This window comes from Rhagoletis pomonella, unplaced genomic scaffold (genome assembly GCF_013731165.1).
Source record: "Rhagoletis pomonella isolate Grant_MI unplaced genomic scaffold, Rhpom_1.0 Rhpom_scaffold_00012, whole genome shotgun sequence".
NCBI lineage: Eukaryota > Metazoa > Arthropoda > Insecta > Diptera > Tephritidae > Rhagoletis > Rhagoletis pomonella.
Window position 1 is genome coordinate 22557049 of NW_023458566.1, and position 11856 is coordinate 22568904.

General features: G+C 43.6%; 1 protein-coding gene across 1 annotated transcript; it reads right to left on the reverse strand.

The window, feature by feature from the left end:
* Positions 1–702: 702 nt before the first annotated feature.
* Positions 703–11060, reverse strand: LOC118748108 (fibrillin-1-like; the record flags this gene model as incomplete). Its single annotated transcript, XM_036482416.1, is given in 11 exon segments — positions 703–949; positions 1164–1360; positions 1429–1531; positions 1587–2305; positions 2367–5585; positions 5776–6033; positions 6263–6388; positions 6458–6907; positions 6964–7317; positions 7379–7573; positions 10874–11060. Coding segments are annotated over 11 exon segments (5784 nt in total). The 3' UTR covers positions 703–838.
* Between the last annotated feature and the right edge of the window lie 796 nt (positions 11061–11856).

An 11856-nucleotide genomic window follows, 5' to 3' on the forward strand; every position in this document is an offset into this window, starting at 1 on the left:
TCATTTCGGACCCTTTTGATGTTATAAATTCTGAGTTGAACCAAAGTAACAAATTTACGTAAAAATAATAGTTTATACCTAATCAGAATTACAAAGATATTTGTTTTTAAGACTGAGAAAAGCGTCATGGATTTCAGACTCTAATATGACTCCTAATGTGGACTCGTATTGTCGTGCCTTTCTAAGAAGCTAAACATGCTCTTTTCTGACTCTTTTTTGAGCTCATAATGAGGTTTACAACTCAGCATTCTGAGACTTTGCTGACTCCAAAATGAGTCCGAATATTTACAGCCACTCATAGAGTTGACGATAAGTGAAAAGTTAGGGGGCGGCGTAGAGCTCTTGAGTGATGTGGTTGGTTGTTGGCTACCTTGCTTAAGCATTGGTCCTCTCTCTAAAACCTCCCATATTATCAGCGATACAGTGATGTCTGCAAACCACATGGACTTGGCGATGAATCTATTTGTTGTAGGTGTTCTGTAGTGGAATTTAGCTCAATAACTCCGCTCAGTGCTTAGTTATCCCGCACTTGTTCCTTATAATTTCCAAGCTATCTGTACACTCAAGGGTATGGTATCAAGAGAGAAAGACACAACTATCAGTTAACTTTTCCCCTCGCCAATTTCAGTTATGGCTTTATTAAGGTCAGAGATCCAAAAAAATATATTTCAAACAATTTTATTTCACTTTATTGCGTACACATTTTTTTTATTATTCAAAATACAAATATTAAATTAAAATACAAAAGCTTCTCAAGTGCAAGTAGCTGTCCATTTTTGGCTTTAAAGTAATTATATTATGCTATTAAAAGTACAAACTTTGGTAATATGCATTTCGTTTAAAACGGAGTAAAATGCGACCAATTTGTGGTAATCAAACGACGTTGGGCATGGCGACGCACCGACGAGTTCCGAACATTCTTTAATATGCAGCCCACGGGTAAAGTTACCTGTTTTTTTACAAAAAAAAAGTACAAAAAGGTTAAGCGTATTTCCGTAAAAATATTACTAGAAAATGTGGAAAGCATCAATAGGAAGCAAATACTATAAGCTGGCCAGTCTGGAATGCATTCAAATTTATTTTACTAAAAAAACAGTTCAAGCAGGGCGTTTATACCAAGAATAGCGCACACGAATCAGATATTCAGGTCGGAAGTAACTTACAGATCTCGAGTTTGTGACCTTAACTGGCGCTTGCCCTGGGCAAATTACGAAGGACTCATGACCCGCCAATAGTTTGGCATTCAAGCCTGCTGTAGACGGCAGACGCATTAAGGGTGCAGGTTGTAGAACAGGCTCCGCCACTCCCGGGTAGCTCAAGTCAAGTGAGGGCAAGGGTGTCGAGGGTGTAGGTAATGCTTCTGTAAGAAGGTGAGGGAAATTACCTCGCACAAATTATAGTGAAATGGCGAATCCGATTTTCTCTTACCTTTAACGATAATTTGGAACTCGCAGCGTGCCGTAATCCCCTGCTCACTGGTTGCCTCATAGTAAATTGTATGCTTGCCAGCATTAAACAGTTCACCAGGTATCTATTTATAGATTAAAGATGCAACTTTTATATAGTAGTTAAGCCGCACCACTTACTCTCGACTTATAAAGCTTCTTAATTGGACCCAGTGTGCTTTCGAAACGTGGCTCCTTCCATACCACCGAACGATACACTTGGTTTGGACTTAAAGCCACCTCAAATGAGCGCGTACAGAAATTCACTTTCGGCGATGCGGCCTGCTCCACATAAATGATTGTCTGGCATCTTGCCCGTCTGCCCGAGACTGGATCGCGACCACGGAATGTCACCACATGCCGTCCAGCGCCCAGATGCGCTTGCATATTGCGAGTCCAAGCTGGGTGAGACTCAATGTAGCGGTAATCCATATTGGTGATGGGTTTTTGTAGAATGATGTGTGCAGTGCTGGCGCCTGCCGCCAAGAAAACTGTGGTGTTTCGTGGACACTTAATGAATGGACGTCGAGCAGCAACTGATCCACCAAAACCGATTCGTGGTCGCACTTGTGTTATTGTGGGTCGATTGAGGAAGCCATTTACTGACGGGCTGACAGGCAGTGGGCCAGGCAAAGGTATAGCTGGCAGAAACTGTGTTCTCGTCGCTGGCATGCATTCGAAGGTAGCATTGTGCGACCAAGTGAGGTCAGCTGTGCAGACTCCTACGCTTTTTCCGACTGGCACATAGCCAGGCTGGCATTGTAGCCGGCAGCGTTCGCCCATAAATACCTTACCAGCTGTACAGGCAGTGGGTATAATTACGCCATTGAGTGGTGGCTGCAAGCGGGGACAAACGGTAGCTGCAAAGCGGCACAGATAAGACTAATCTTTTTCGTTAACTAAGAGGATTGCACTACTTACGCGTACAAAGATTTTCGAAATTATCCCATTCTCCGGAGGAATTGCAAAACCGTTGTGATGGTCCTTCCAAGCGATAGCCCTCTTTGCACCAAACCTTACATCGTGTGTTGTAGAAGTGCTTCTTCTTGTGGCGATACTTGGTACAGTGGAAGTCCCCATTGGCGGGCGCCAAGAAAGGGGCGCACTGATCACGCAGCTCCGGCGCGCGCTCACACGTGCGACGATCCACAGCCAAACGCTGTCCCGTTGGACACTTACACTGATAGCTGCCAATGTGATTGATGCAATCACCGCCCACGCAACCGCCGTTTTCATTCAAGCACTCATTTATGTCTTCACAGTCGCGTCCATTGCGCAGCGCGAAGCCTTTCGGACAGACGCACTCATATGAACCATTTGTGTTTACGCAGCTGTATTGACAGAGACCTGGTGTGGCGCATTCATCGATATCCTCACACTTCGCGGGGTCTTGCGAGCTAACTGTAAAGCCGGGCGGGCAAAGTGCCACACAGCTGTGACCATTGTCCGGCGTTGCCGCGTCTGAGCAGAGACACTCGAAGCCACCGATAGTGTTGTGGCAAATACGTGCACATCCGCCATTGTTGTATCCGCATTCATCGATATCGGCACACGTCTTTCCGTCGACGGAAAGCTCTAGCCCACTTGGACATGAGCAACCTGTTTCGGGATTACAAATGTGAGAGCAACCGCCATTTTCGCGCAAACAGACATCAATCAAGGCTGTGTCCACATCGAGCTCATTGGTTCGTGTATCAATCACAGAAGTTACCTCGACGCAGTTTCTATTGTCAACTGCAAGCGCATAGCCATCAGGACAGTTGCATTCATAGTCGCCCAATTTGTTTTTGCAACCATGGCTACAGCCATGTTCGCTGCCTACGCATTCATCTACATCCAAGCAGGTCGCTTTATTGTCACCTAATAAGTAACCTTCTGGGCATATGCACTCATAACCGCCCTCTACATTTACACATTCGTGGGAACAATCGTGTCGTCTCAGTGCACATTCGTCAATATCGATGCAGGTGCGGCGATCCTCAGCCAGCTGGAAGCCTCCCTCGCAGCCGCATTCGTACGAACCTAGAAGATTTACGCAGATGAAAGTACAGTTACCAAACCCATTTGCGCATTCGTCAATATCGGCACAGTCGCGCCCATTTGCCAACATTTCGTAACCCATGCTACAAGCGCACTCAAAGCTACCCGGCGCGTTGCGACAAAGCTGACCGCAGCCCCCATTAGCCGCAGCGCATTCGTCAATGTCAAGGCAGGTGCGCGCATCCACAGAGAGCCCATATCCGCTTGGACAATGGCACTGCGCACCCACACCTGGCACTAATGCACACTCATGCGAGCAGCCGCCGTTATTCTGCAAGCAAGCATTCACCAGCAGACAGGTGCGATTATCGGCACTACTTAGTGCATAGCCCGGCGGACAAGAACACTGAAAGCTGCCAGGATAATTCAAGCAAAAATGGGAGCAATTGCCATTCGATATAGAGCATTCGTCGATGTCTAGACATGAGGGTGTATGTTTTATGATAGATGTGGGCTGAGTTTGCATGACTGATGATGAAGCGTATGATTTCGGCGCAGCTGGATGATATGATGAAAGTAAAGCCCGCAGCGAAGCATAAACCGGTGGTAAGCCCAGCGCGAACCCCTGTGGGCATATGCAGGTGAAAGATCCATTAAGATTTTCACACAGCATGCCCTTCCCGCAATTGTGCAACCCCAAAGCGCATTCGTCTACGTCGAAGCAATATGACTTGAGCGATCCATCGAGAAACTCAAATCCCGGTTCGCAGGCACAGTCGTACCCACCTGCATAGTTCTGGCAAACTTGATGGCAACCGCCATTGCCAATCTCGCACTCGTTCACGTCCACACACGACTTGCCATCGGCAGCCAGTTCGTAACCGCTGCGGCAGCCACAAGCACCATCATCTTCCGATCTGCAAATCTGTTCACAGCCGTTGTTGTTTTCGGCGCAAATATCCTTGTAAAAGCAGTTTAGTCCATCATCAGCCAGTGACATGTCATGCGGGCAGATGCACTTGAAGCCAACACCTTCAGCAATGCATTGGTGCGAACACTGGTGGGCCTCGCAAGGATCGGCGATATGGCAAGCGCCAGTCGCGGCATCGGGAACGGAGCCATCCGTGCATAGGCAGATGAAGCTGCCAGGATTGTTGACGCAGTTTAAAGCGCCACACAGATTAGGATTGGACGCACATTCGTCGATGTCTTCACACACGTGATCGCTGCCTTCGGTAAATCGAAAACCAGCTGGACAGCCGCACTGATATTCACCTAAAGTGTTGAGGCATTCGTGTGAGCACCCGTGCAGCTCAGCGGCACATTCGTCGACATCATTGCAATGGTTGCCTTCATTCACATAGCCAGCCGGACAATCGCACTCATATGAACTGTTATCCTCACTTGGGATGCAAGTGCCTGGCGCACAGCTTTCATAGCCGCCTTCCTTGGCGCAAACACTTTCGGCCACCTCGCAATTGTGCAGATCATCGCTCAGCGTATAACCCGCTGGACAAACGCATTCGTAGACGCCACTGGGCAAGTCCATGCACTGGTAGGCGCAACGTGTCTTATTCAATTGCGGATTATTCAAGTCTTTGCAAGTGTCTATAGCGCATGTGCGTCGGTCTTCGAGCAGATGTTGATTGGCTTCGCAAGTGCAAATAAAGGAGCCGATTGTGTTTTCGCAGCCACCAGAGCAAATCTTCGCAGGCGCAGCATCAGAGTCGTCCTCACGCTCTACAATGACATCGCACTCGTTTATGTCTATGCAGGTGCGCTCATCGTCGGCAAGATCGTAGCCACCGGGACAAGTGCACTCATAGGAACCCACAGTGTTGAGACAATGCTCGCACCCGCTGGTGCCCTCAGCGCATTCGTCGATGTCAACGCATTTGTCCGAATTGTCGCCGCCAGCGCGATAGCCACTTGGGCAGATGGGTTCAGTTTCGGCAATGCGGCGTATACCCTGATCGTCTTCACTCACAGGCTCATCAGCGTCTGCATTTCCACTATCTTCAGTATCTTCGTTTTCTTCTGCGTTCTCTTTGGCATCTTCGGGAGTATTGAGCGCTGGTACGCATCGGTAAGAGCCAGGTGTATTCTCACAGCCGGCAGAACACAGCGCTGCCACTTCAGGCTGCTCGCATTCGTTGATATCTGCAAATGCAAAGAAATAAAAATTAGCTCAGAAATACGACTTTTCCACTAATGAGCGTAAATGAAGTTGGTTTGGTGAGTTAGATTGACACTTCGAGATTGCTGCTTCTACACATTCAATTTCAGCTAATTTGGCTAGCAGTCATTAAGCAATTCTGCGTATCAGCTTTCAACGCCACAGCGCACGCACCTTCACAGTTCGTTCCGTCCGGCGACATCAGCCAACCGCTTGGACACAGACAATAGATGCGACCCATTGAGGAGAGGCACTGGTGTGAGCAGCCACCGTTGGCGATGGCACACTCGCCAGCATCTTCGCATGTGTGATTATCCTGGGATAATTGCGTGCCAGCCAGACCTTCGCAGGAACACCTGTAGCCGCGCCACTCGTTGTGGCAGGTGTCCTGGCATGGCCCATGTCCGTTGCGTAACAGGCACTCGTTGATGTCTGTGGCAGCCAAAACCGTATGTGTATGTGTGCGTGTTGTACGTAGTTGTGTGAATGTGTGTGAGTGTGAGTGGCCGTGTCGAATGATTGCGTGTAATACGAATACAAGCGGGTGTTTAACGGTGAAGGTATAAGGAAGGGGTGATGCATGCAATTATATGGAATAAATGATATAAAAGCGTTTAAAATCTAAAGTTCTCTTGAACAGATGGGCCGGCTGGTCACTTACCGGTGCATGTGTTGCCCGTTAGCGTATCGATTTGTAAACCCTGCTCACAGGCGCACTGGTAGGAGCCGGGCAGATTGTTGCAGATTTGCTCGCAGCCGCCATTGTTCAGCTGGCATTCATTGATGTCTTAGCAAAATGAAAAGCGAAAATAAATACAATGAATTTTGAAAAGATGTGCTTTCTTTTTATGCTCACCATGACAACTTGCGTAATTGTTTGGATCCAAGCTGAACCCTTCAAAGCAGGAGCATTTCAGGCGTGGCTCGTTCTCGCCAGGGAAAAGCAGACGCTCGCATTTGTGTTCGCAGCCGCCATTGTCTGGACCGCAGTCATTGTCGAGGAAACGTGGCGTATATGGATCCTGTGTGGGTGCGATGACAATATTCACGTCCGTAACTGGTGCAGGTTCCGGTTCGGTAATAGGCTCAACGCTGTCAACTTCAACGGGATGCGTAGCTTCCACGTTTTGTTGTACGGTGGGCTCAATCTCATTGCTGATCTCTTGCTCTATAGGCTGCATAGGCTCGACTTCTGCAGGTGGTGGTGGTGGCGGCGGCGCTACACGATTATCAACAGCCCCTTCTTCCTCCTCTCCCTCAGCTTCATCTTCTTCATCGCCATCAACTGTTTCATATTCGTCGTATTCTAGCGCCACACAAACATTAATTTCAAAACTTATTTCTATTTTTAACAACACTCACCTTCTTCGTCCACATCGGTGTATTCGCCCAGCGCCACACACGTCGGCAGTTCTCCTACCCATTTGCGTTGACTGCAGTACAGCGTCGCTATCTCGGCGTCCTCCAACTCGAAGTTGTCATTGCACGCATAGAAAGCCACCAAGAAGATATGGTCGCCTTTGCGTCGCCGATCGTATTTCTCTACAAAGCCATGACGTATTTCTGGCGCCTTCACTTTAGCCTGCACACAGGACATATCCAGCGAGGCGGCCATATCCGCAGATACGTGGCGATCTTCTATTATATCTAGCGGTTTCTTCTTTTTCCCCGCGCGCCCACTGTTTGCCCCGTCAGCCACCTCATTCGAGAGCTCAACTGAAATTTTCGATTTCCTTATTCAGCTCGAAGCCGTCACCGGTGTGGTGTATTTACTTACCTTTTACACAAGTCGGCGGTTCGGCATCCCAGAGGTCTGTATCTAAATTGCATACCAACTCGTTGATGCCTCTCAACTCGTAGCCTTCTTCGCATGTGTAAATGGCTCGCACTGCATCCTCGTTGTCGATTATTTGTATGGCCGAATGCTCGGCGTAGGGCGCGTTCTCACAATCCTCATAACCCGCCAGTGACACTTTTCAAACAAAAGCAAAAATGCAAAGAAATAAAAAAAATAAATGCTGATTCAATGGTGATCACAAATAATTTAAAGAAATAAACATTTGCATGTTCAAGTTGTTGGTGTATAAAAAATAGTGTGGCAACCACCTACTCATTCTCTGTTCCTCAGAAACACGACGCTAATTTTTTCTAGTGAATTTTCACTTTGATTTATGCTTTGATATTTTTAAATGACTTAATGTTTTCTTATACTACTTTGTACATACATATTTGTATACCATATGTACATTAGGGTATGGGAGATTTTTTGTAAAGAAAAATTTGCCGAAGAAGCCATGGGTCTACAATCAATTTGGAGCTCGCCAAATTGCGAAAATAGGTTTCGTAGCATTTTACTATAGCGTCGTAGAGAAGTGCTTTAATTTTGTACTAAATAAACTACGAGGGGTTTTTTGGTATGACGAATCCATTTTTGCACATATATTTTTCTTAAAATTTTCACGTGGATAGGCAACAGTGAAAATTTTCACATTTTCTACGAAACTTATTTTTGCAATTTGGCAAACTCCAAATTGATTTTAGAACCATAGTTTCTTTGTCAAATTTGCTTAGAGTTACACATAGAGTCCTGCTGTGCGCATATGCGAATTGTCGATAAATATTGACCCGCCCTAATATACATACATACATATGTTTGTATATAAATATTAAAGCGCATATATATATATACATATGTTTGTATGTACATATCGCACCTAAATCAAAAACAGTCACAACTCAAAAAATCCCAAATATTGTGGAGGCAAAAACTTTTGATGCTGCGCAAGCAAAATAAAAACAATTTTGACAGTATTTTTTCAGTTAAGGAAGATGGTGGTGAGGAATAAATTTTGACGGACGTTATACGGGTAAATATCTAGCCCTAACCGCCAAAATAACGTAAGCGACATTTTTTTCAAAATTTTATTTTTGATGCAGAAATGCATCTAGATGCTCTAGGAATATTTCTGCATCAAAAAGAAAATTTTGAAAAAAATGTGGCTTACGTTATTTTGGCGGTTAGGGCTCGATATGTTCTCTGTGAACTGTTTTATAGAAAAAAATTAATTTTGAAAAATTTTTATTTGTGACTATTTTTGATTTAGGATGTGGTATGGAGTTTGCTCGCCGGCCGGCCTGTCTGTCGCACATTAAACGATTTTCTTATTCAGTTTCCGATCCGTATAGTGATATGACTCTCTCATTTAGCAGCAGCAGTCATAAATAAAGAAATTGAAAAACTTTCAATATCTACATATTTTTTCAATTCAGAATAAAACAACAAACATGTCATAGATATAATTCCCCGGTTTTCGAAAATTAAAAAGAATCGGAAGATAAACGCCCGAATTATGTCATTTTCAAAATCATATCCACCAAAGAAATATATTGACGGCTGAGTGGAAGATCGACCCATCTTCGGCAGCCGGTGCGAAAAGGCCCTATATCAGAATTTGATTGAAAAACGCCTTTTCTTAGAATTTTTTTTTCCAAAAACGCCCTGTCTTAACTGAAAATATATTACAGTTATTTATGGTATTCAAAGTAGATGAATTGCCCTATTGAAGATATGCTAATATAGAGCGTTTTTGAGGCGGTAGCTGAGATAGGATGTTTTTGAATCAAATTCAGAAATACGGTGTTCTTCAATGAAATTCTGAGATAAGGCGTTCTTCAATCAATATCTGAAAGAGGGCGTTCTTGAAAAGGTTTCTGAGATAGGTCGTTTTCGAACCGGCTGAACTTAAGCTCAGACCCAATCTTCTCAGTAGTGTGGAAGTCACTGAATTTTTGTAGGCTAAAAATGGACGAACTAAACGAATGTGCATAAAGGATGAGTTATTAACGATTCCATTGCCGATGAACTTTAAGCACTGTCGACTTTCTACTACTATACATACTTGTGTATCTGATAATGATTAGAGTTTACAATGGTCATATATATATGAAACTTTATTGTAAATATCTTCCTTGGTCTAGTTTTTAGTGTTCATTTTGCATCACCATCTTGACCTTATCACATCAACACTAGCAATGAAATCTACATACATACACATAACTAGCTTAGAGGGAAAGCACAACGTAACTCCATCGAAGCTTTACGAAATTTCCATCCAACCGGCCGGCCAGTTGAGATTTCCACCGGTAGAAGTAGCTGCTACAAGCTTTGACCTTAGTCCGCCCTAATCCAGCCGTGAAAAAAATGACGTAGCCACCTCACATTCGCAGAATTTTTTCAGCGTTCTCTAAATTTCCTATGGCTGTGGCTGGTACCCACATTACCTTTAGCTTTGTATTCTGATGCGATCGCTTGTTAAGTCGGGCTTTCGCTGACCATTTTAGAGAATATTATCAAAGAACCAAGAGCATTGATTGCACCTTAATTTTCAGATTATGTCTGTATCATTTTAGTAAAACACCTTAAGCGAATTTATAAGGCTTGACTTTGAATTAAAAAGGAATAAATTTCCATTCAATAAATTTATAGTTTATCTCAATTGTAGTTGCCAATTCGTCAGAATATGTTTTTTTTTTTTGTATGTAACTTTGGACCACATGAACCGTTTTTGACAATTCTTTTTTATCGGAAAGGTTTTACCACAAGGGTGGTCCTATCCTAATTTTAGATTTATAGTGCAATATAGCAGCCGGGAGGAATGCAAAATTTCTTGGAACTCTGGAGGGAACGCGTCTCTTAGCATAAAAGAAGAACGTTATTAATTTTAATAAATAGCTACTTATTAAATGTTTAGTTTTGTGCTTTCATTGTTTTATTAAATACTAAATTTAAAACCTTTTTATTCGGACACAATTTTCTTTCTTCTCATTTGGTTAAGATATTTTGATCAGTACTATTTTGGCCTGGTCCACCACCTTCTTCATAACGAATTCTTGTACCTTATTTCAAATTTTTTTGTAAAGTGTCTTTTCCGAGCTTCTACTCCAATTTGTGATTTGAGTATTCATGGCAGAAATACACTGCGAGGTTTGGCATTGTTTGTTGGATGACGACCGCAAATAGCAACAACTTTTTCTGTGTTTTCGGAATCGAGCCTAGATTCGACTAACTCTAACCACTCTTCTACGGGGGCTAATTTACTTAACAAGAAAGAAAACCTAATTGAGATAATCCTATTGATGGATAAAACTCTTTTAATTTGTCAGTCTTCAGATCCCGCTCTTACAAAATATTTACTCTCGAACTCTTTTGAAGCTTCCTACTATCTAGTACACCAATTTCAGACGAAATCGAGCAACGAAAGCATACACTTACCACCAATTAACGCCACCACCATCAGCCAAAAGAATTGGCAGTGCGCCGCCATGCTGCTAATCCTTTACGCTTATCCAAATCAAAAACTTTTGCGAAGAAAACGCAAATAGCTTTACTAAGTACACTTTAATGCGGTGGTGTCAGCGATGTTAAAACATTGTCAGATTTGTCGGTGACACCTTGAATTCTATACAAATTTTTAAAATGAAAATAGCACACATAAAAAATACTTTTTAATCCGCAAGTTCTAAAAATAGCTGTTGATTTAATGTGGAATTATTTGAACACTTTAGCAATATGCAGAATAAAAATATGTAAGGAAATAAACGGAAGTTGGAATTTTTTTGCATTCAATTTATTAGCAACGGTATTTCCACATTGCATACACTCTTTCACACAAATGTATGCTCAACACTTTAGCAGGATATGCAAAGCGTTTCTTCTTTTAATTTAGCCACAATATTTTACTTACGCACAACTTTACTTAACCACGGCCGAGAAAAGACTAAAGATTTGCTCGCCACACTATTTTCCACAAATGCCGCCGCCACTTCTGTCAGATATCATTTTTTATATACTTACGTATATGTATGTATGTATGTATGTGTTTATGTCGGTGAACATACACAAAGATATACATAAGTGCTCGCCTGATCGGCAGCCTGCTGCTGCGGCCTCAAAAGCCAAACAACAAGGAAACATTGTCTCCAAAAATCATAAAATGGTTCATAAAATGGATTTTCTCTCAGGGGTCCGCTGCCTTGACTCTCCGCATTTGCACAGCTTCCACGCAACAGCAACAACAGCAGCAACATTGCCAGCATCACGCCCTGAATTGGCCCACTGGCATGGCGTGCGTGCGTGTGTGTATGGATGAGAATTTACCGGCGATCGCGCCAAAGATCTCAAAGCTGTTTCGCTATTTATGCGACAAAAACTATTATTAGCACATGTGTACATATAGACAGACAGGCAGTGTGCGA